This window comes from Oncorhynchus gorbuscha, linkage group LG01 (assembly GCF_021184085.1).
Source record: "Oncorhynchus gorbuscha isolate QuinsamMale2020 ecotype Even-year linkage group LG01, OgorEven_v1.0, whole genome shotgun sequence".
In the NCBI taxonomy this organism is placed as follows: domain Eukaryota; kingdom Metazoa; phylum Chordata; class Actinopteri; order Salmoniformes; family Salmonidae; genus Oncorhynchus; species Oncorhynchus gorbuscha.
Genome location: NC_060173.1, coordinates 22,164,770 through 22,187,679, shown reverse-complemented (window position 1 = coordinate 22,187,679; position 22,910 = coordinate 22,164,770). Strand labels below are relative to the sequence as shown.

Below are 22,910 nucleotides of genomic sequence, written 5' to 3'. Positions count from 1 at the left end.
GTCACACATCTACATTTTCAAATATTCAAAGTTTCTGCGGCCTACTGTCCGACCGTGTGTTTGGCCTGCATCTGTCCTATATCCCACTGTTCAACAGACTGGTGGCTGATGGAATGAAACTTGCCTCGTTGCTATTCTTCCTGAACAGTGGGACCCTTAAACTCCGTCTGGAGGGCAGCAGCTCAAAACATAACTAAGAAGCAGAGTTTCTTTCAGTCCAGATGCTCAGCAAAAACTCCTGGCAGTAGCTATGACCTATGGAAGATGTCTTATGTGAAATCCCACCCCACTCTGTTGTTGTCAGGTACAACACCTCATTGACACAGGGGATTCAAGCCGTGAACTGCGTATCGAAATGGAGAATGTAGTGACCTCGTCAACACCCAAGCTCACCCGAAATGGTAAGTAGTCAAAATAAGCTATATGATGTTTCATACCAAATGTATTCAGTTATTTAGTTAAGTTCATATTATTTATTTGTCATTCATGTCTGTTTTCCAAAGTCTCTTGTTTTTGGGACCTGGACATTATTACAATCACCGAAATGTAACAATGAATTGCTTTCAACCTAGACCATAACCTGCTTGAGAAGCATTTCCAAGGTAATATCATTAATGGTTTAGGTCCAAATGCATGATCATCTGACGATTCCTTCATAATAGTCCTTAACCGTAGAAACTAGCAACTGCCATGATGTCATGTGACTTGCTGGATGGACTGATTTTATTTGATTTACTTTATGGTCACTAACATGGTCATTAAGGGGATGGTGAAATGGCACAAACTTTGGACTAGTACCATATATACATACGTACATACAGTTGAAAGTTTGCATACACTTGAGGTCATTAACTCGTTTTTCAACCACTCCACAAATTTGTTGTTAACAAACAATAGTTTTGGCAAGTTGGTTAGGACATCTACTTTGTGCATGACACAAGTCATTTTTCCAACAACTGTTTACAGACAGATTATTTCACTTATAATTCACTGTATCACAATTCCAGTGGGTCAGAAGTTTACATACACTAAGTGCCTTTAAATACCTTGTTAAATTCCAGAAAATGATGTCATAGCATTAGAAGCTTCTGATAGGGTAATTGACATAATTTGAGACAATTGAAGGTGTACCTGTGGATGTATTTCAAGGCCTACCTTCAAACTCAGTGCCTCTTTAGATTTTCCCATGATGTCAATCAAAGAAATCAGCCAAAACAAACTGGGGGAAGCTTGCAAGCTGAAGAACACCTTCCCAACCGTGAAGCACGGGGGTGGCAGCATCATTACATTTACATTTACATTTAAGTCATTTAGCAGACGCTCTTATCCAGAGCGACTTACAAATTGGTGCATTCACCTTATGACATCCAGTGGAACAACCACTTTACAATAGTGCATCTAAATATTTTAAGGGGGAGGGGGGTGAGAAGGATTACTTTATCCTATCCTAGGTATTCCTTAAAGAGGTGGGGTTTCAGGTGTCTCCGGAAGGTGGTGATTGACTCCGCTGTCCTGGCGTCGTGAGGGAGTTTGTTCCACCATTGGGGAGCCAGAGCAGCGAACAGTTTTGACTGAGCTGAGCGGGAACTGTACTTCCTCAGTGGTAGGGAGGCGAGCAGGCCAGAGGTGGATGAACGCAGTGCCCTTATTTGGGTGTAGGGCCTGATCAGAGCCTGGAGGTACTGAGGTGCCGTTCCCCTCACAGCTCCGTAGGCAAGCACCATGGTCTTGTAGCGGATGCGAGCTTCAACTGGAAGCCAGTGGAGAGAGCGGAGGAGCGGGGTGACGTGAGAGAACTTGGGAAGGTTGAACACTAGACGGGCTGCGGCGTTCTGGATGAGTTGTAGGGGTTTAATGGCACAGGCAGGGAGCCCAGCCAACAGCGAGTTGCAGTAATCCAGACGGGAGATGACAAGTGCCTGGATTAGGACCTGCGCCGCTTCCTGTGTGAGGCAGGGTCGTACTCTGCGGATGTTGTAGAGCATGAACCTACAGGAACGGGCCACCGCCTTGATGTTAGTTGAGAACGACAGTTTGTTGTCCAGGATCACGCCAAGGTTCTTAGCGCTCTGGGAGGAGGACACAATGGAGTTGTCAACCGTGATGGCGAGATCATGGAACGGGCAGTCCTTCCCCGGGAGGAAGAGCAGCTCCGTCTTGCCGAAGTTCAGCTTGAGGTGGTGATCCGTCATCCACACTGATATGTCTGCCAGACATGCAGAGATGCGATTCGCCACCTGGTCATCAGAAGGGGGAAAGGAGAAGATTAATTGTGTGTCGTCTGCATAGCAATGATAGGAGAGACCATGTGAGGTTATGACAGAGCCAAGTGACTTGGTGTATAGTGAGAATAGGAGAGGGCCTAGAACAGAGCCCTGGGGGACACCAGTGGTGAGAGCGCGTGGTGAGGAGACAGATTCTCGCCACGCCACCTGGTAGGAGCGACCTGTCAGGTAGGACGCAATCCAAGCGTGGGCCGCGCCGGAGATGCCCAACTCGGAGAGGGTGGAGAGGAGGATCTGATGGTTCACAGTATCGAAGGCAGCCGATAGGTCTAGAAGGATGAGAGCAGAGGAGAGAGAGTTAGCTTTAGCGGTGCGGAGCGCCTCCGTGATACAGAGAAGAGCAGTCTCAGTTGAATGACTAGTCTTGAAACCTGACTGATTTGGATCAAGAAGGTCATTCTGAGAGAGATAGCGGGAGAGCTGACCAAGGACGGCACGTTCAAGAGTTTTGGAGAGAAAAGAAAGAAGGGATACTGGTCTGTAGTTGTTGACATCGGAGGGATCGAGTGTAGGTTTTTTCAGAAGGGGTGCAACTCTCGCTCTCTTGAAGACGGAAGGGACGTAGCCAGCGGTCAGGGATAAGTTGATGAGCGAGGTGAGGTAAGGGAGAAGGTCTCCGGAAATGGTCTGGAGAAGAGAGGAGGGGATAGGGTCAAGCGGGCAGGTTGTTGGGCGGCCGGCCGTCACAAGACGCGAGATTTCATCTGGAGAGAGAGGGGAGAAAGAGGTCAGAGCACAGGGTAGGGCAGTGTGAGCAGAACCAGCGGTGTTGTTTGACTTAGCAAACGAGGATCGGATGTCGTCGATCTTCTTTTCAAAATGGTTGACGAAGTCATCTGCAGAGAGGGAGGAGGGGGGGAGGGGAGGAAGATTCAGGAGGGAGGAGAATGTGGCAAAGAGCTTCCTAGGGTTAGAGGCAGATGCTTGGAATTTAGAGTGGTAGAAAGTGGCTTTAGCAGCAGAGACAGAGGAGGAAAATGTAGAGAGGAGGGAGTGAAAGGATGCCAGGTCCGCAGGGAGGCGAGTTTTCCTCCATTTCCGCTCGGCCTTCCGGAGCCCTGTTCTGTGAGCTCGCATTGAGTCGTCAAGCCACGGAGCGGGAGGGGAGGACCGAGCCGGCCTGGAAGATAGGGGACATAGAGAGTCAAAGGATGCAGAAAGGGAGGAGAGGAGGGTTGAGGAGGCAGAATCAGGAGATAGGTTGGAGAAGGTTTGAGCAGAGGGAAGAGATGATAGGATGGAAGAGGAGAGAGTAGCGGGGGAGAGAGAGCGAAGGTTGGGACGGCGCGATACCATCCGAGTAGGGGCAGTGTGGGAAGTGTTGGATGAGAGCGAGAGGGAAAAGGATACAAGGTAGTGGTCGGAGACTTGGAGGGGAGTTGCAATGAGGTTAGTGGAAGAACAGCATCTAGTAAAGATGAGGTCGAGCGTATTGCCTGCCTTGTGAGTAGGGGGAAGGTGAGAGGGTGAGGTCAAAAGAGGAGAGGAGTGGAAAGAAGAAGGCAGAGAGGAATGAGTCAAAGGTAGACGTGGGGAGGTTAAAGTCGCCCAGAACTGTGAGAGGTGAGCCGTCCTCAGGAAAGGAGCTTATCAAGGCATCAAGCTCATTGATGAACTCTCCGAGGGGACCTGGAGGGCGATAAATGATAAGGATGTTAAGCTTGAAAGGGCTGGTAACTGTGACAGCATGAAATTCAAAGGAGGCGATAGACAGATGGGTAAGGGGAGAAAGAGAGAATGACCACATGGGAGAGATAAGGATCCCTATGCCACCACCCCGCTGACCAGAAGCTCTCGGGGTGTGCGAGAACACGTGGGCGGACGAAGAGAGAGCAGTAGGAGTAGCAGTGTTATCTGTTATGTTATCATGTTGTGTGGGTGTTTTGCTGCAGGAGGGACTGGTGCACTGCACAAAATAGATGGCTTCATGAGAAGGAAAATTATGTGGATATATTGAAGCAACATCTCAAGACATCAGTCAGGAAGTTAAAGCTTTTTTGCAAATGGGTCTTCCAAATGGACATTGACCCCAAGCATACTTCCAAAGTTGTGGCAAAATGGCTTAAGGGCAACAAAGTCCAAGGCCATCACAAAGCCCAGACCTCAATCCTATAGACAATTTGTGGGCAGAACTGAAAAAGCATGTGCGAGCAAGGAGGCCTTACAAACCTGACTCAGTTACACCAGCTCTGTCAGGAGGAATGGGCCAAAATTCACCCAACTTATTGTGGGAAGCTTGTGGAAGGCTACCCAAAATGTTTGACCCAAGTTAAACAATTTAAAGGCAATGCTACCAAATACTAATTGAGTGCATGTAAACTTCTGACCCAATGGGAATGTGAATAAATAAATAAAAGCTGAAATTATTAATTCTCGCTACTATTATTCTGACATTTCACATTATTAAAATAAAGTGGTGATTCTAATTGACCTAAGACAGGGAATTTTTACTTGGATTCAATGTCAGGAATTGTGAAAAAGTTTAAATGTATTTGGCGAAGGTGTATGTAAACTTCCGACTTCAACTGTACATACATACATACATACAGTGGGGCAAAAAAGTATTTAGTCAGCCACCAATTGTGCAAGTTCTCCCACTTGAAAAGACGAGGCCTGTAATTTTCATCATAGGTACACTTCAACTATGACAGACAAAATGAGAAAAGAAAATCACATTGTAGGATTTTTAATGAATTTATTTGCAAATTATGGTGGAAAATGAGTATTTGGTCACCTACAAACAAGCAGGATTTCTGGCTCTCACAGACCTGTAACTTCTTCTTTAAGAGGCTCCTCTGTCCTCCACTCACTACTTATATTAATGGAACCTGTTGGAACTTGTTATCAGTATAAAAGACACCTGTCCACAACCTCAAACAGTCACACTCCAAACTCCACTATGGCCAAGACCAAAGAGCTGTCAAAGGACACCAGAAACAAAATTGTAGACCTGCACCAGAATGGGAAGACCGAATCTGCAATAGGTAAGCAACTTGGTTTGAAGAAATCAACTGTGGGAACAATTATTAGGAAATGGAAGACATACAAGACCACTGATAATCTCCCTCGATCTGGGGCTCCACGCAAGATCTCACCCCATGGGGTCAAAATGATCACAAGAACGGTGAGCAAAAATCCCAGAACCACACGGGGGTACCTAGTGAATGACCTGAAGAGAGCTGGGACCAAAGTAACCAAGCCTACCATCAGCAAGGGCATTGAAGATGAAACGTGGCTGGGTCTTTCAGCATGACAATGATTCCAAACACACCGCCCGGGCAACGAAGGAGTGGCTTCGTAAGAAGCATTTCAAGGTCCTGTAGTGGCCTAGCCAGTCTCCAGATCTCAACCCCATAGAACATCTTTGGAGGGAGTTGAAAGTCCGTGTTGCCCAGCAACAGCCCCAAAACATCAATGCTCTAGAGGAGATCTGCATGGAGGAATGGGCCAAAATTCCAGCAATAGTGTGTGAAAACCTTGTGAAGACTTACAGAAAACGTTTGACCTCTGTCATTGCCAACAAAGGGTATATAACGAAGTATTGAGAAACTTTTGTTATTGACCAAATACTTATTTTCCACCATAATTTGCAAATAAATTCATTAAAAATCCTATGTGATTTTCGGGATTCCCCCCCCCCTCATTTTGTCCGTCATAGTTGAAGTGTACATATGATGAAAATTACAGGCCTCTCATCTTTTTAAGTGGGAGAACTTTCACAATTGGTGGCTGACTAAATACTTTTTTTTCTATATAAAGTGGTTAAAACGGTATGTAAACACTATTGAAGTGACTGTATGAACACTCCAAAGAGCAGAACATCTGACTGTTTGGTCTAAAACACCCTAAGCCCTGGTCCCAAACATGTTATCATCCACTAGTCACTTATTACTTTTCCTTTCCCAGAGTCCATCGCTCGCTCCAGCAAGCTGCTGAACTGGTGTCAGAGACAGACAGAGGGCTACAGGAAAGTCAGTGTGACCGACCTCACCATGTCCTGGAAGAGTGGCATGGCCCTGTGTTCCCTCATCCACCGCTACAGACCTGACCTCATGTGAGTCGTGTATATACAGTGCATTCGGAAATAATTCATAATTCAGACGTTACAGCCTTATTCACAATACCCCATGATGCCAAAGCAAAACAATCACATTTACATACAGTGCCTTGCAAAAGTTTTCATCCCCCTTGGCGTGTTTCCTATTTTGTTGCATTACAACTTTACAACTTGTACATTACAACTTGTAATTTAAATGGATTTTTATTTGGATTTCATGTTCCAAATTGGTGAAGTGAAACAAAAACAACAAAAAAACAGAAAAGTGGTGTGTGCATATGTATTCACCCTTTGCTATGAAGCCCTTAAATAAGATCTGCTGCAGACAATTACCTTCAGAAGTCACATAAGTAGTTACGTCCACCTGTGTGCAATCTAGGTGTATATACACCTGTCCTGGAAGGTCCCAGAGTCTGCAACACAACTAAGCAAGGGGCACCATGAAGACCAAACAGCTCTCCAAGCAGGTCAGGGACAAATACAAAAAATACAGATCACTAAAGGGTTGTAAAAGAATATCCGAAACGTTGAACATATTATTTAAAAAATTAAAAGAATATGGCACCACAACAAACCTGCCACCAAGAGAGGGCCTGCCAGCAAAACTCACGGACCAGGCAAGGAGGGCATTAATCAGAGAGGCAACAAAGAGACCAAAGATAACCCTGAAGGAGCTGCAACGCTTCACAGCGGAGATTGGAGTATCTGTCCATAGGGCCACTTTAAGCCATCCACTCCACAGAGCTGGGCTTTATGGAAGAGTGGCCAGACAAAAACCATTGCTTAAAGAAAAAAATTATAAAAGATCTTTGTTTGTTTGCCAAAAGGCATGTGGGAGACTCCTCAAACATATGGAAGAAGGTACTCTGGTCAGATGAGACTAAAATTGAGCTTTTTGGCCATCAAGGAAAACGCTATGACTGGTGCAAACCTAGCACCTCTCATTACCCTGAAAGACCATCCCTACAGTGAAGCATGGTGGTGGCAGCATCATGCTGTGTATGTTTTTCATCGGCAGGGACTGGAAACTGGTCAGAATCGAAGGAATGATGGATGGTGCTAAATACAGGGAAATTCTCGAGGGAAACCTGTTTCAGCCTTCCAGAGATTTGAGACTGGGACGGAGGTTCACCTTCCAGCAGGACAATAACCGTAAGCATACTGATAAGCAACACTTGAGTGGTTTAAAGGGGAAACATTTAAATGCCTTGGAATGGCCTAGTAGAAGTCCAGACCTCAATCCAATTGAGAATCTGTGGTATGACTTAAAGATTGCTATACACCAGCGAAACCCATCCATCTTGAAGGAGCTGGAGAAGTTTGCCTTGAAGACTGGGCAAAAATCTCAGTGGCTAGATGTGCCAAGCTATTAGAGACATACCCCAAGAGACTTGCAGCTGTAATTGCTGCAAAAGGTGGTTCTACAAACTATTGGCTTTGGGGGTGAATAGTTATGCACGCTCAAGTTTAGTTTGGCTTATTTCTTGTTTGTTTCACAATAAAATTAATTTGCATCTTCAAAGTGGTAGGAATGTTGTGTAAATCAAATGATACAAACCCCCCCAAAATCTATTTTAATTCCAGGTTGTTAGGCAATAAAATAGGAAAAATGCCAAGGGGGGGTGAATACTTTTGCAAGCCATTGTAAGTATTCAGACCCTCTACTCAGTACTTTATTGAAGCACCTTTGGCAGCGATTACAGCATTGAGTCTTCTTGGGTATGAAGCGACAAGCTTGCCATACCTGTATTTTGGGAGTTTCTCCCATTCTTCTCAAGCTCGGTCAGATTGGATAGGGAGTGTCGCTGCACAGCTATTTTCCAGTTTCTTTAGAGATGTTGGTTCGGGTTCAAGTCCGGCCTCTGGCTGGGCCACTCAATGACATTGACAATTGTCCCGAAGCCACTCCTGTGTCGTCTTGACTGTCTGCTGAGGGTTGATTTCCTGTTGGAAGGTGAACATTCGGAACATTCTGAGGCCCCCCCCCAAAAAAAAGTTATCTATGCACAAAAATGGGTGGGGGGGGGAGTATTTCTGTCTGTAATAAAGCCCTTTTCTGGGGAAAAACTCATTCTGATTGGCTGGGGTTTGCTCCTCAGTGGGTGGCCCTGGCTGCCAAGTGGGTTGGCCTATGCCCTCCAATGCCCTCCAATGCCCAATCATGGCTGCACCCCTGCCCAGTCATCTGAAATCCATAGATTAGGGCCTTTGGTATTTATTTCAATTGACTGATTTCCTTTTATGTACTGTAGCTCAGTAAAATCTCTGAAATTGTTGTATTTATATTTTTGTCCAGTATACAGTACAAGTAAAACGTTTGGACAACTCATTCAAGGGTTTTTCTTATTTAAAAAAAAACTATTTTCTACATTGTAGAATAATAATGAAACATTGAAACTATGAAATAACACATATGAAATGTACTACAAATATAAATATTTTTTAAATATTTTAGATACTTCAAACTAGTCACCCTTTTGCCTTGATGACAGATTTTCCTTCCAACTCCATCTCAATTGGTTTGAGGTCAGGTGATTGTGGCGGCAGGTTGTCTGATGCAGCACTCCATCAATCTCCTTCTTGGTCAAATAGCCCTTACACAGCCTGGAGATTTGTTAGTTGATTGTCCTGTTAAAAACAAATGATAGTCCCACTAAGCGCAAACTTTATGGGATGGTGTATTATTGCAGAATTCTGTGGTAGCCATGCTGCTTAAGTGTGCCTTGAATTATAGATAAATCACAGATAGTATCACCAGTATAGCATCCCCACACCATCACAACTCCTCCTCCATGCTTCACGGTGGGAACTACACATGCGGAGATCATCCGTTCACCTATTCTGCGTCTCACAAAGATTTTACCGTTATTTAACTAGGCAAGTCAGTTAAGAACAAATTCTTATTTTCAATGACTGCCTAGGAACAGTGGGTTAACTGCCTGTTCAGGGGCAGAACGACAGATTTGTATCTTGTCAGCTTGGGGATTTGAACTTGCAATCTTCCGGTTACTAGTCCAACGCTCCAACTACTAGGCTATCCTGCCGCCCCGATACGGTGGTTGGAACCCAAAATATCACATTTGGACTCATCAGACAAAAGGACAGATTTCCGCCGGTCTAATGTCAATAGCTCGTGTTTCTTGGCCCAAGCAAGTCTCTTCTTCTTATTGTAGTCCTTTATTGGTGATTTCTTTGCAGCAGTTCGACCATGGCCTGATTCCTCTGAACAGTTGATGTTGAGATGTCTGTTACTTGAACTCTGTGAAGCATTTATTTGGGCTGCAATCTGAGGTGCAGTTAACTCTAATGAACTTATCCTCTGCAGCAACGGTAACTCTGGGTCTTCCTTTCCTTAGTCGGTCCTCATGAGAGCCAGTTTCATCATAGCGCTTGATGGTTTTTGCGACTGCACATGTAGAAACGTTCAAAGTTCTTGATATTTTCCAGATTCACTGACCTTCATATCTTAAAGTAAAGGACTGTCATTTCTCTTTGCTTATTTGAGCTGTTCTTTCCATAATATGGACGTGGTCTTTTACCATAGGGCTATCTTCTGTATTCCACCACTAACTTCTCATAACACAACTGATTGGCTCAAATTATACATGAACTTTTAACAATGCACACCTGTTAATTGAAATGCATTCCAGGTGACTACCTCATGAAGCTGGTTGAGAGAATGCCAAGAGTGTGCAAAGCTGTCATCAAAGCAAAGGATGGCTACTTTGAAGAATCTCAAATATAAAATCTATTTTGATTGAACACTTTTTTTTTGGTTACTTCATGATTGGATATGTGTTATTTCATGGTTTGGATGTCTTCACTATAATGTAGAAAATAGTAAAAATATAGAACAACCCTGAAATGAGTAGGTGTGTTCAAACTTTTAACTGGTTCTGTATATCTGGATTTCTCCTGTAGAAATGCTTACAGGTTAGGTTTACTTGTAATCATGGCCTGGGACCTTCATTGACTGGAATGGCCTGACTGATGTGCTGCTTTACCACTTTGTTTGTAGCATTTGTTATTTATCTCCTGCACTTGCTGTCAAGGCCTTAGCTTTTCACTAAATTAGGTAAAAGCTCAGAGTCAAATTGCCTGTAGCTTCAGGGAAAATTATGTATGGTACCACTACTACACACACACACAGCAGAGACACACACATTGCCTAACGAGTGGAGAGATTAAGTTGTTACCCTCTGCTGGCTACACAGCGATTAGCATTATAACCCTGACTGACGTTTACCAAGTAGTTCTCTTCTGCCCTGCTGCCTTTCATTGTCCAGATGACTGGGGCAGGGGTGTGTGAAAAGGCTGCATGGATGGGAAATATGCATTAATGGCAGTGCACAGACGGCTCCAATTAGTTCACATTTTAATTGAATTTATTTTGGGTAACAGACATATACCACAAAATGTACAATGTGGACCCAGAGGATATCACCTGGAATTATTAATTAAAACACTGGTTTCCAAAGTGGTCTTTGATGGTAAAAATAATAACAATACATATAATGATTAAAAGACATGACCAAATGACAACCAACCATAAATACATGAATTTATATTGATATCCTAAAAAGTGTTACTTTTCACTGCACTTTTCCCTAACCTTAAAAATCAACCATATTCATTTCACATTAAAACAATGTATTCGTTGCACATCATAACTACAGTACAGTATCATTCAAATAAATCCACTTGACCAGCGGAAAGGGGCACAAGGGGCAGTGGAGTGGTTTCTCTTAAAACAACTTTGTCCAAATGAAAACCTTTGCCTGCTTTTTAAAGCTTGTACTTTTTCTTTGCTTGACCTCCAAGGGAATCTTGTCAAACATAAGCAATCTACATTCTGTTCTAAACTAAATTGATTCAGTTGTTCCCAAATGTAGCGACAATTTGTTGTCCGTCAACCAATCTCTAACAAAAATGCAATTCCTTCCTCTGGGTCTCCTCTGTCAAATGTTTTTATAAAGCCCTTCTTACATCAGCTGATATCTCAAAGTGCTGTACAGAAACCCAGCCTAAAACCCCAGACAGCAAGCAATGCAGGTGTAGACGCACTGTGGCTAGGAAAAACTCTCTAGGAAGAAATCTAGAGAGGAACCAGACTATGAGTGGTGTCCAGTCCTCTTCTGGCTTTGTAAACTGTATCCTTCCCTGATACCAGTATGGTTGTGTCATCAGCATAAAGCAGGAGTTTGCACTTTAGTGTGTCAAGCATATCATTAACCTGTAAATAAGATAGGCCCTAAAATGTATCCTTGCTGTACTCCACAGAATATTTCTTTAGCCTCTGACAGAACATCACCAACATTACATACTTGTGTTCTGTTGGTCAGATAAGACCTAAACCAATTCACTGCTACATCATTTAAACCCAAACATTTCAGTTTCATCAGGAGAATATCATGGTCCACAGTGTCAAAAGCTTTTACAAGTCTAACATGACCATACCTGTATAGTTCCCCTTCTATTTCAGGCTCACTGTATAGACACATTCCTCCCATGTCTCTGACTCATTGTTCATTAATCCCCTACTACAGAAAAAACACTTTCCGTGGATCGTTATTGACTTTTCATCCTCTTATGCTCTCGTACTCTATTGACCTCTTGTCATCTGTCTCTGCGTTGTGTATTTAGCTTCAACATATTCGTATACTCTGGTCAAAAAGGTGGATACGGCAAGTATCAGTGGAATGAGCTGTTCTAAAGCCAGATTGGAGTTCATAAATAAGTTTGTGCTCAAGAAGGTATCCCTATTTTCCATTGCAAAACCTTAATGGATACGACCCTGGTGTAATGCCTTACATTTTCTATATTTTATATTTCCAGGTATCTCACTGACTTCCCGCACTGCTAATAGCATAGTGCTGATGCTGGAACACTAACCAAGGAAAGGGGTGGTGTGCTAATGTCAACCTCTGCATCCACTGCATTAGAACCTGATTAGTGTGCTTGTCATGTTTATTTGGAAAGCCAAGTGATAACATTCAGTGTTACTGGTTGTTTTGACTCCCAGCCATGCTGTCTCTCTCTGCCCTATAGTGACTTTGACTCCCAGCCATGCTGTCTCTCTCTGCCCTACAGTGACTTTGACTCCCAGCCATGCTGTCTCTCTCTGCCCCACAGTGACTTTGACTCCCAGCCATGCTGTCTCTCTGCCCTACAGTGACTTTGACTCCCAGCCATGCTGTCTCTCTCTGTCCTACAGTGACTTTGACTCCCAGCCATGCTGTCTCTCTGTGTCCACCTTGACTTTGACGCCCAGATGTTCTATCCATCTCTGCCCTACAGTGACTTTGACTCCCAGCCATGCTGTCTCTCTCTGCCCTACAGTGACTTTGACTCCCAGCCATGCTGTCTCTCTCTGCCCTACAGTGACTTTGACTCCCAGCCATGCTGTCTCTCTCTGCCCTACAGTGACTTTGACTCCCTGGACGAACGGGACCAACAGAAAAACAACCAGTTGGGCTTCGACGTGGCCGAGCGGGAGTTTGGAATCTCCCCCTGCATGACGGGCAAGGAGATGTCCCAGGTGTCAGAGCCCGACAAGCTCTCCATGGTCATGTACCTCAGCCAGTTCTACGAGATGTTCAAGGACACAGTTCCCCCTGGGGCCGGAGGTGAGTAATGCTAGTTTCATGAATATCGTTTTTTTATTTGGGGGGTGGGGGAGTTTTGAAGGTTGGTTGAAATGTTATACACACTGTGTGATCAGTAATATATATTATGCACCAAACAGACCAGAAACAGGGAGGGACTACCTGAACTCGTCCAATGGGAAATGCTTGTAATTTTCATAACCCTAGTGTAACGCCTTACATTTTGTATATTTTATTTTTCCAGATAACCAGAACATGAGCCCTGAGGAGAAGGCTGCGTTGATCAACAGCACTAAGTCTCCCATCTCCTTCCTTAGCAAGCTGGGCCAGAGCATCGCCATATCCCGCAAACGCAATCCCAAGGTTCTCCAATGCATCATTGTCAGCTCAGCAGTCCCTTTCCCTTCAGCATTGTGTTACTGCTGTGTATATCATCATCTTATAATGCTACTGTAGGAGTTCATAGCTGTCTGCCCGAAATAACCAGTGACAACATGTGATTATGTGATCAACAGGACAAGAAGGAGAAGGATGTGGATGGTTTGGGGAAGAGGAGGAAGACTAGCCAGGCTGGCCATTCTGAAGAAGTGTGTAAAATTTTCAAGGGTTAAAAATATAATTCAGGCGTTGAACTCTGCTTTGTAGACGAATAGAAATGTCTCTCAGGTTAAACTCATTCTCTGGTTTCGTACTGTCCATGTGTTTGTAACAGGAGGAGGTTTTGAGGGGTAACCATGATGACAGGCCGTCCAACAGTACTGCTCTAACAGAGAGGAAGATGAAGGAAGAGACAGCAGCTGTAGGGAACCATAACAAAGTCAAGTCCATGGCCACCCAGCTCCTCGCCAAGTTTGAGGAGAATGCTCCTGCAGAGTCCAAGGGCCTCAAACGACAGGTATGGAGAGAGTCATTATGTCTGGGTGGTGTTGACGATGGGAGAAGGAGTAGTCTTGCTTGCCTGGATGGGGGAAGAGACTAGAGATGGAGTAAACTGTTTTAAACAAGAGAACTGTTGCTTGAGATGTAGCTTTCCTGGATGATAATGACATGAAGACAGCTTTGTTTGTCTAGACAGTGTTTTGTTTGTCTAGACAAAGTAAATATGTCTAGACAGAGTAACTATGCAGAAGTTAGATGTAGATCTATTTCATCTCATGGTGTCTAACATGACTCCAAATCTTGTGATGCTGAGTGTGTAGCAACACTGTACTACTGTATTAATGTGTTGAACTCCAGGGCCTGTTTTCATAAAGCTTCAGAGTAGGAGTGCTGCTCTAGGATCATTTTCCTTTTTAGATCATAATGAATGATAAAGTAAAATGCATAATTAAATCTCCATTTAACAGACACTTTTATCCAAAGCAACTTAGTCATGTGTGGATATATTCTATAAGTATAGGTGGTAGAGGTCGACCGATAATGATTTTAACGCGGATACCGGTTATTGGAGGACCCAAAAATCCGATACCGATTAATCTGCTTTTTTTTTTTGACAATTACAACAATACTTAATGAACACTTAATGAACACTTATTTTAACTTAATATAATACATCAATAAAATCAATTTAGCCTCAATTTAGTAAATAATGAAACATGTTCAATTTGGTTTAAATAATGCAAAAACAAAGTGTTGGAGAATAAAGTAAAAGTGCAATATGTGCTATGTAATACTGCTAACTTTTCAGTTCCTTGCTCAAAACATGAGAACATATGAAAGCTGGTGGTTCCTTTTAACATGAGTCAACAATATTCCCAGGTAAGAAGTTTTAGGTTGTAGTTATTATAGGAATTATAGGACTATTTCCCTCTATACCATTTGTATTTCATTAACAGTTGACTATTAGATGTTCTTATAGGCACTTTAGTATTGCCAGTGTAACAGTATAGCTTCTGTCCCTCTCCTCGCTCGAACCAGCAACACAACGACAACAGCCTCCATCGAAGCAGCGTAACCCATGCAGAGCAAGGGGAACGACTTCTAGAAGGCTCAGAGCGAGTGACGTTTGAAACGCTATTAGCATGCGCTAACTAGCTAGTCATTTCACTTCAGTTACTCATCTCGGGAGTTGATAGGCTTGTTATCATAAACAGCGCAATGCTTGACGCACAACGAAGAGCTGCTGGCAAAAGGCACGAAAGTGCTGTTTGAATGAATGTTTACGTGCCTGCTTCTGCCTACCACCGCTCAGTCAGATTATATGCAACGCAGGACACACTAGATAATATCTAGTAATTTTTATTTTTATATTTTATACACATCATCAACCATGTGTAGTTAACTAGTGATTATGATTGATTGTTTTAATTTGATTGTTTTAGTTTAATGCTAGCTAGCAACTTACCTTGGCTTACTGCATTTGCGTAACAGGCAGTCTCCTTGTGGAGTGCAACGAGAGAGAGGCAGGTCGTTATTGTGTTGGACTAGTTAACTGTAAGGTTGCAAGATTGGATCCCCCGAGCTGACAAGGTGAAAATCTAGGCAAATCGGCGTCCAAAAACAAACACCGATTTCCGATTGTTATGAAAACTTGAAATTGGCCCTAATTAATCAGCCATTCCGATTTAATCGGTCGACCTCTAAAAGGTGGTCCTAGGATTTGAGCCCACTATCCTGGCATTGTAAGAGCCATGCTCTACCAACTAAGCTACAGAGGACCTGACTTACATCAGCACTCCTACGCTGAGATGCTTTGTGAATACGGGCCCAGAATGCTAGTACTGATATGGCCCGGGCCTGGCGGCTTACAGTTGGTAGGATGGTAGTGGTGACAGTCCCGAAGGAGCCAGACAATGGGGAGAAATGGGTTTACAGACCCAACTCAAGACCTGATCCTGGGACAGTCACCCTGAGAGGCAATACTGCAGGCCTGGAGCAGTGGGGGGGCTCTGTGGGCTAGTGGAACACAAGCTACTATTGTTGACATAGAAAGACAACTCACAGGCAGCATTCCCAAGTGGTGCCATATCTAAAATTCCTGCTCGGGATGTGTGTTTTGCTGTTGTGAAATCTGATACAATCTTTGATACACAAAAGACTCGGTTGATGTAAATTGAATTGATGACACGTTAGAAGTAGCCTGCCTCAGGTCTAGAGCAGAATGCTAGAAGCGTTTCTCTCTTGGTCACAGATTTGGACAATCTGAAATATGAGTCATCATCTTTTCTAATCGTATAATAACCAGCTACACATGGCCCATCAAAGAGGCTGTATAGTACACGTTGGTTTATAGGCGCTAAGCCCTACTTATGTTGAGTCCCACTGGTGGTAATATTCAATTTGATTCTGCTGCTGCTGTGTTGAATTGGGACTGTGTGTTGCACCAGAATGGCTGAAAGTGGAGTGTGTCTGTGTGGGTGTTTCAAACCACGGGGCTTCACCTTTTCACCACTTCTTTGACCCTCAGCTCTTTGCATGAAATGCTGATAATGTCTTTGCCACAGTGTCCATATTATTTTTCTTAAGTCGATAGTAAATTACAAACCTAAGATAGTTCCAGTTTGTACAATAATAATGCATGTCATATTGTCCAGATGTAGGATCTTAATTTGAGCCAGTTTGTTACAGCAGGAAAATAATCCTGGAGCAACAGGATATATAAATGATGTGAATTATAATTAATGGACATGTTTGCAGGGGTTGATAACATTTTTCATTATGGCATATCAAGTCTGAAATTTAGTGGAAATGACAAACTCTAGAAGCCTTTTTAAAACTTAAATACACTACAAGTTTGCACTTCCTGCTTTGCTTGAAGATTCTCAGTAACATAAGAGTGATCTAATGAACATCCTACATTTGTAGTCACATTACATTACACAGCATGCTATTCTTATGACACACACAATTTACTTTTTGCTCCCAGTTTGTTTTCCAACCAGCATAACTCTGTCTTCTGATGATTCACTTCCCTCTCTACTTTTCTCTTCTTCCTCTCATCCAATCATGGATCATGACCTTGACTCATGGTTGGTTGCGCTCACTCTGTCCTGGTCTCTTATTGGCCACTTTGACTGTCACTCATCTTCCACTGGTCAAAGAGGGATTCTCTGCCCAATCTGGATCTTCTTGTGGCACAGCCCCCTCCTGCCCCCCTGGACCCCCCCAGGGAGTCTGTCTGCCTAGCTCTGGTCCCTGCATGGAGACAGGTAAAGAGTGGACACTTCACCTCCCTCCCCTAGACCCTTGTCGAACCCCTGGATGTCCCTAACCAACCGTCTCTCTGCTGTGTTTTACAGTACTATACATGGGGAAAGCTCCTTTGTGTGCAGATTGTTAACTGTTATTCATCCTAGACATAGCATGCTTTATTTTCTGTGGAGTGATGAAACCAGTAGTTCCGTGTGTGTGGTGTCAGAATAACCAGCTGTGTGTGGGTGCTGTTCGTTCCAGACAGTGAGTGACGTGATGTCATGTTCTCTCTTGTCTCTTGTGGCGTATCCCTCTCCCTCCCCTGCCATGTTGTCTCAGAAGCAAACCCAACAGCAGGAGCAGCTCAGCTTTGGCTATAAGGAGATGTTCAAGTGTCAGACCCTACCCAACAGAGGGGAGCAGGTATGGCTAGCTGGTCTGACGCTGTAGTAGTCCCTGCCTACTAGTCGGTCTCCCATCTCCAGCTAACCAGTTAACCATGCTATCATAGCTAGTTACTAGCAAGCTAACATCCCCTCCTTTGATAGACAAAGACTATCACTTCAGCTTAGCTCAGTTAGCTTCATTGTGCTAATCATCAAAGTTTTAGCTTAGTTCGCTTGTGCACTAATCATCAAAGCTGCTTTGTCGTTTTTTTGTTTAGTCCTTTTTAAATTAAATATGCTATGACTAACAGTTTGAGCCCCGAAGTGAAATGGCCAGTTCAGAGCTGTGCTTGATTTACCCATGAAAGCTAATCTGCAGTTGAGCTAATTGGTTGGAAATAGTCTGTCGTGAAAAATATTTTTGATGGAAATAATTAGCTAACAGACCGTTAAGCCATTAACATAAAGACCAGGGCTCTCCAGCCCTGTTCCTGGAGAGCTACCCTCCCGTAGGTGTTCAGTCCAACCCTAATCTACCGCATCACATTCTAATAATTAGCTGGTTGATAAGATGAATCAGGTTAGTTATAACGGGTTTGAGTGAAAACCTTCAGGAGGGTAGGTAGCTCTCCAGGAACAGGCTCTCCAATACCACTTTTCTATCTCACACACTTCATTTTCACTGATAAGTGTACATGTTTTAGTATCTCTTCAGACTCATATAAGTAGGGTTGCAAAATGTTTGGAACTTTCAATAAATTCCCTGGTTTTTCAGAAATCCCAGTTGGATGATTTCCCGGAGTCAGGAGGTAATAAGCAGGAGATCAGGATTCCTCCAACCAGGTTTTCTAGAAAACTAGTGTATTTATTGAAAGTTCCAAACATTTTGCAACCCTACACATAAGTCTACTCTCACTCACCACAGTATTTCATACTTTTCTCATCATGCTATTCCTCTCGCTTTTTTCTAATTCACTCACAAGAGTGTCCCAAAAGGTTTTTGTGACTGTAAAAAATAAAAATCATTTCTCTCATGCTCGCTTAACTGTAAACTAATTAGTTGTTAAATGTGAAGAAATGTGGTTTATTTGCCTTAATTTTCACATGCGTCCAGTGGGTGGCTGTGTGTGATGAAACAGTGTTGGCTTGAGTGTGTAGTGTGGTAGAATGCCAGCGGTAGTTACAGAATGAGTGTGAGGGTGATACTGTAGCAGATTATTGTTTTAGCCTATTGGATGTGAATCATTAGTTAAATTGATGTTAATACGTGAATGTTTGTTGACTCACTGAATTCAACAGTGAATTTGGATGAGGCAATATGACACCTGAAGGGTACAGAGCTGTGTGTCTGTGTGTGCACGTGTTGAACGGAGGAATTGTGCACGTCACTGACAAGTGATGGCCTGTCCTCCTCTCCACTCTCAAGCCAAGAAGCAGTACAGAGTCAACCTGTGGCTCACGGAGCTGCCCTAAGAAAACCATTCTGCTCTCCTCCTCCACCTCCTCACTCTATCTTCATTTACAGGTGACCAGTCTAGTCCATACCAGACCAGACACACTCCCCTGTCCTCTGCCTTGTTGATCCTTTATCTAACCTCTATCCTCTCAGGTCTTGTCTTACCTTGCGAACAAGCTGCCCAGTTGTGCTGTCAAAGTAGAAAGCTAAATGTAGTGACTCTTCTTCCCCTCCCTATATTAACGTCCTAGACGTTAGCATTTTGCTACACTTGAAATAACATCTGCTAACCATGTGTATGTGACAATAACATTTGATTTGAGGACTTCCATCCTAACTAAAATGAACTGTATCTAGTCTTCGTTTCCGTCCTTCTCGTCAGTGGGTTTCTAGTGTTGTGGCTGACCAGCGCGTAGGTAGGCCTTGTTGCCATACTTTCTGCAGTGAAAGATCTGATGCTGTACATGGCATGCTGTGGTTTGTTTATGAGCGGAGAAACATGGCCCTAGCTGTCAGTTTTGAAGTGTCTGGGTGTCCTTCAGCATTGTGATGGAGGAGGAAGTCACCACCCAGGACCCAGACCCTTCTGACACACAGGGTAACCATGGTTGAATGGGCCTGTGGTCAGTGCTAACCCTCAGGGAACTAACAACACAGGCATAGTGTGTGTGACTGGGTGGCTCTACGGCTTGTGTGGGATGGAAGGGATTGTTGTGGTCAGAATATGATTGGAACAATCAACAAAGTGTAAGCAGATGACTTACAGTATGTAAGTATACAGTATTTCAAGGCTAGTCTCATATGTTTAGTTTGGGCACTATTGTTTGATCTCTATCGCCAAAGCAGTGCTTGCATGCTGACTCATACAGTATTATATATATCATATAATACTGTAATATAATATGTGTGCAATTTGTAAATAATAATTTGAGTGCTTATATTTGTCCTATTTGACACATGTACAAGTGTGTATTAATATACATGTGTGAATTAGAATTTTTTTTTTTTTAAATATCCCAACTCTCCCTGAAAGAGTGGGTTGTCAAAAGAGGTCTGTTATTTCATTCTCAAGCCAACCATACCAGCTAACTGCATCAAACCAGTATTATCATGTTTTGGGACACACAGACTGTAAACACACACAATGCTTACCTTCGTTTAATCTGCAGAAATGGAAACCCGTGCAGCTTGACGAGCCAGAGCCTATTCACATCCCTAGCATTCAGGAGAGGTCTGCGAGATTAGTCGCTAAGTTTAAGGGTAAACCTGAGAAACCGAAGGTGAACACCATGGCATGTTGTGTGAAAAAACAGAGCCGTATATAATCAGTCAATTCATTATCTGTAAGTGATGGGCCTTGTGGATTTATTCATTTTTTAAAATAGTTTGTGTCTTTGGTGTTGGTTTACTACTGTACTCTAGCTAAGAGCGAATTCCTCATTGTCATCAATCTCAGTCCTGTTGCCTTTTCTGAACTGTCCGACATTATTTATCTGTCCTCTCCTTCCCCTGGAGCCTAAGAAAAAGCCCTCACGTTTCTTTATAGAACAGTGGCACCGGTCTCACAGCCAGAGCCCAGAGAGCCCCCTCTCCTCCCCTGAAATGCTCAGACAGGTAGCCCCCTCTCCTCCCCTGAGATGCTCAGACAGGTAGCCCCTTCTCCTCCCCTGAAATGCTCAGACAGGTAGCCCCTTCTCCTCCCCTGAGATGCTCAGACAGGTAGCCCCCTCTCCTCCCCTGAGATGCTCAGACAGGTAGCCCCCTCTCCTCCCCTGAAATGCTCAGACAGGTAGCCCCTTCTCCTCCCCTGAGATGCTCAGACAGGTAGCCCCCTCTCCTCCCCTGAAATGCTCAGACAGGTAGCCCCCTCTCCTCCCCTGAAATGCTCAGACAGGTAGCCCCTCTCCTCCCCTGAAATGCTCAGACAGGTAGCCCCCTCTCCTCCCCTGAAATGCTCAGACAGGTAGCCCCCTCTCCTCCCCTGAAATGCTCAGACAGGTAGCCCCCTCTCCTCCCCTGAAATGCTCAGACAGGTAGCCCCCTCTCCTCCCCTGAAATGCTCAGACAGGTAGCCCCTTCTCCTCCCCTGAGATGCTCAGACAGGTAGCCCCCTCTCCTCCCCTGAGATGCTCAGACAGGTAGCCCCCTCTCCTCCCCTGAAATGCTCAGACAGGTAGCCCCCTCTCCTCCCCTGAAATGCTCAGACAGGTAGCCCCCTCTCCTCCCCTGAAACGCTCAGACAGGTAGCCCCCTCTCCTCCCCTGAAACGCTCAGACAGGTAGCCCCCTCTCCTCCCCTGAAATGCTCAGACAGGTAGCCCCCTCTCCTCCCCTGAAATGCTCAGACAGGTAGCCTCCTTCCCTGAAACGCTCAGACAGGTAGCCCCCTCTCCTGAAACACTCACAGGTAGCCCCCTCTCCTCCCCTGAAATGCTCAGACAGGTAGCCCCTCTCCTCCCCTGAAATGCTCAGACAGGTAGCCCCTCCTCTCTGGGGAGAACTACATTAACACATTACCTCATCTCTGCTCCTCGGAAAACTCACTAGATTGATTTTGATAGATTGATTCGATTTTAAATGATATAAGATATACCTACTGCCATGAAGGACAGCTGCATTATAACATTTCTCCTCAGACTGGTACATTTTAAGTTTGAGTCATTTAGCAGACACTCTTATCCAGAGAAACTTACAGGAGCAAAGTGTCTTGGGTTAAGTGTTAAGGAGCAAAGTGTCTTGGGTTAAGGGTTAAGTGTTGGGGTTAAGTGTCTTGTTCAAGGGCACATCAACTGATGTTTTAACCTAGTCATCTCAAGGATTCGAACCAGAAACCTTTTGGTTACTGGTCCAACGCTCTTAACTGCTACGCTACTAGTAACCACCCTGTTAACCAGTAACCTCAATAGCTGACCAAAGCTGAATTTGCCCCTGTTTTTCTACTGCATGGCAAATCGAAATTGGCTTTGCAACAATGCAGCATTTCCAAGTAGACCATAAATGAGTAGTGACTCTGCTAATAGTGGATCAGTTATGTCAAGGCACAGCAGTCAGGGCACCCTTGTTAGTATGCATATGATGAACCTGTCACATAAAAATCACTTAAACAACTAAAGCAAGCACAAATAGCCTAGCACACAAGGCTAAAACCTCTATCACAATCAATCAGGTTGCTCTCGCAAAAGAGGTTTCTAACCTTAATGGTCTTTCCTGGGTAAATAAATGTTAAATAATATGGAGTTTGTGTGGAGCATGGGATGCTTTGCGCATTGGCTAAATTCTTCCTTACCAGTTCTATTCTGTTCTTTGTAATTTGACAATGTGTTCTTCTGCAGGAGCTAGAGCTTCTTTGCTCTGATGACCAAATGCTGTTACATAGCCTTAGTATACAGGAGAGGGCTGAGCAGCTTGCCTCGCAGTTTCAAAGCAAGCCGACAAAGCCACAGGTGATACACACCACTCAATAGCCTTGGCCTGGGTTCAAAGTTGAGGACTTTACCAAAAGAACTGACCTGATCTCCTTAGTTACTTTACAAGATGTCATTAATGTCAGATCGAGTAATAAAACTATAAATAAAACACTGCCATTAATCCTATTGTTTACTCTGTATCTGTCATTCGTGTTATGTAGAATTAGAATATGACCCAGCCAAGGGTTTTCCATATCAGCTTGTCTTGCATCTTTGCCTATTCTCTTTGTTCTCATGCCAAGTCCTCCTGCCTTAATTGTCCTCTCTTTTCTTTCTTTCCCCTGGAGCCTAAGAGAAAGCGCTCACGTTTCTTTATAGAACAGTGGCACCTGTCACGCAGCCATAGCCCAGAGAGCCCCCTCTCCTCCCCTGAAACGCTCCGACAGGTACCCTCTCCCTCCTGAAGAGATCTGCAGTGGGGCTGACTCGAACACACTCATTGCCTCTGGGAGATGGGACAAGTAACTCACTGCCTGTCCTTTGATATTGGAAATCAGTTCAATCACATGTGTGTCCTAACAAGC

The 22,910-nt window shown here is 44.0% G+C and overlaps 1 protein-coding gene across 1 annotated transcript in view; it reads left to right on the top strand.

Moving 5' to 3' along the window:
- The window catches only part of LOC124034659 (protein-methionine sulfoxide oxidase mical3a-like), a 122,447-nt gene that overhangs the window by 49,107 nt on the left and 50,430 nt on the right, over nt 1-22,910 (top strand). Inside the window, 12 exon segments of the mRNA XM_046348120.1 lie at nt 305-401; nt 6,192-6,339; nt 12,766-12,968; nt 13,192-13,310; nt 13,463-13,534; nt 13,660-13,842; nt 16,988-17,095; nt 17,418-17,501; nt 18,891-18,989; nt 20,090-20,200; nt 22,252-22,362; nt 22,674-22,772. Of these exon segments, the coding sequence (XP_046204076.1) occupies nt 305-401; nt 6,192-6,339; nt 12,766-12,968; nt 13,192-13,310; nt 13,463-13,534; nt 13,660-13,842; nt 16,988-17,095; nt 17,418-17,501; nt 18,891-18,989; nt 20,090-20,200; nt 22,252-22,362; nt 22,674-22,772 (1,434 nt within the window).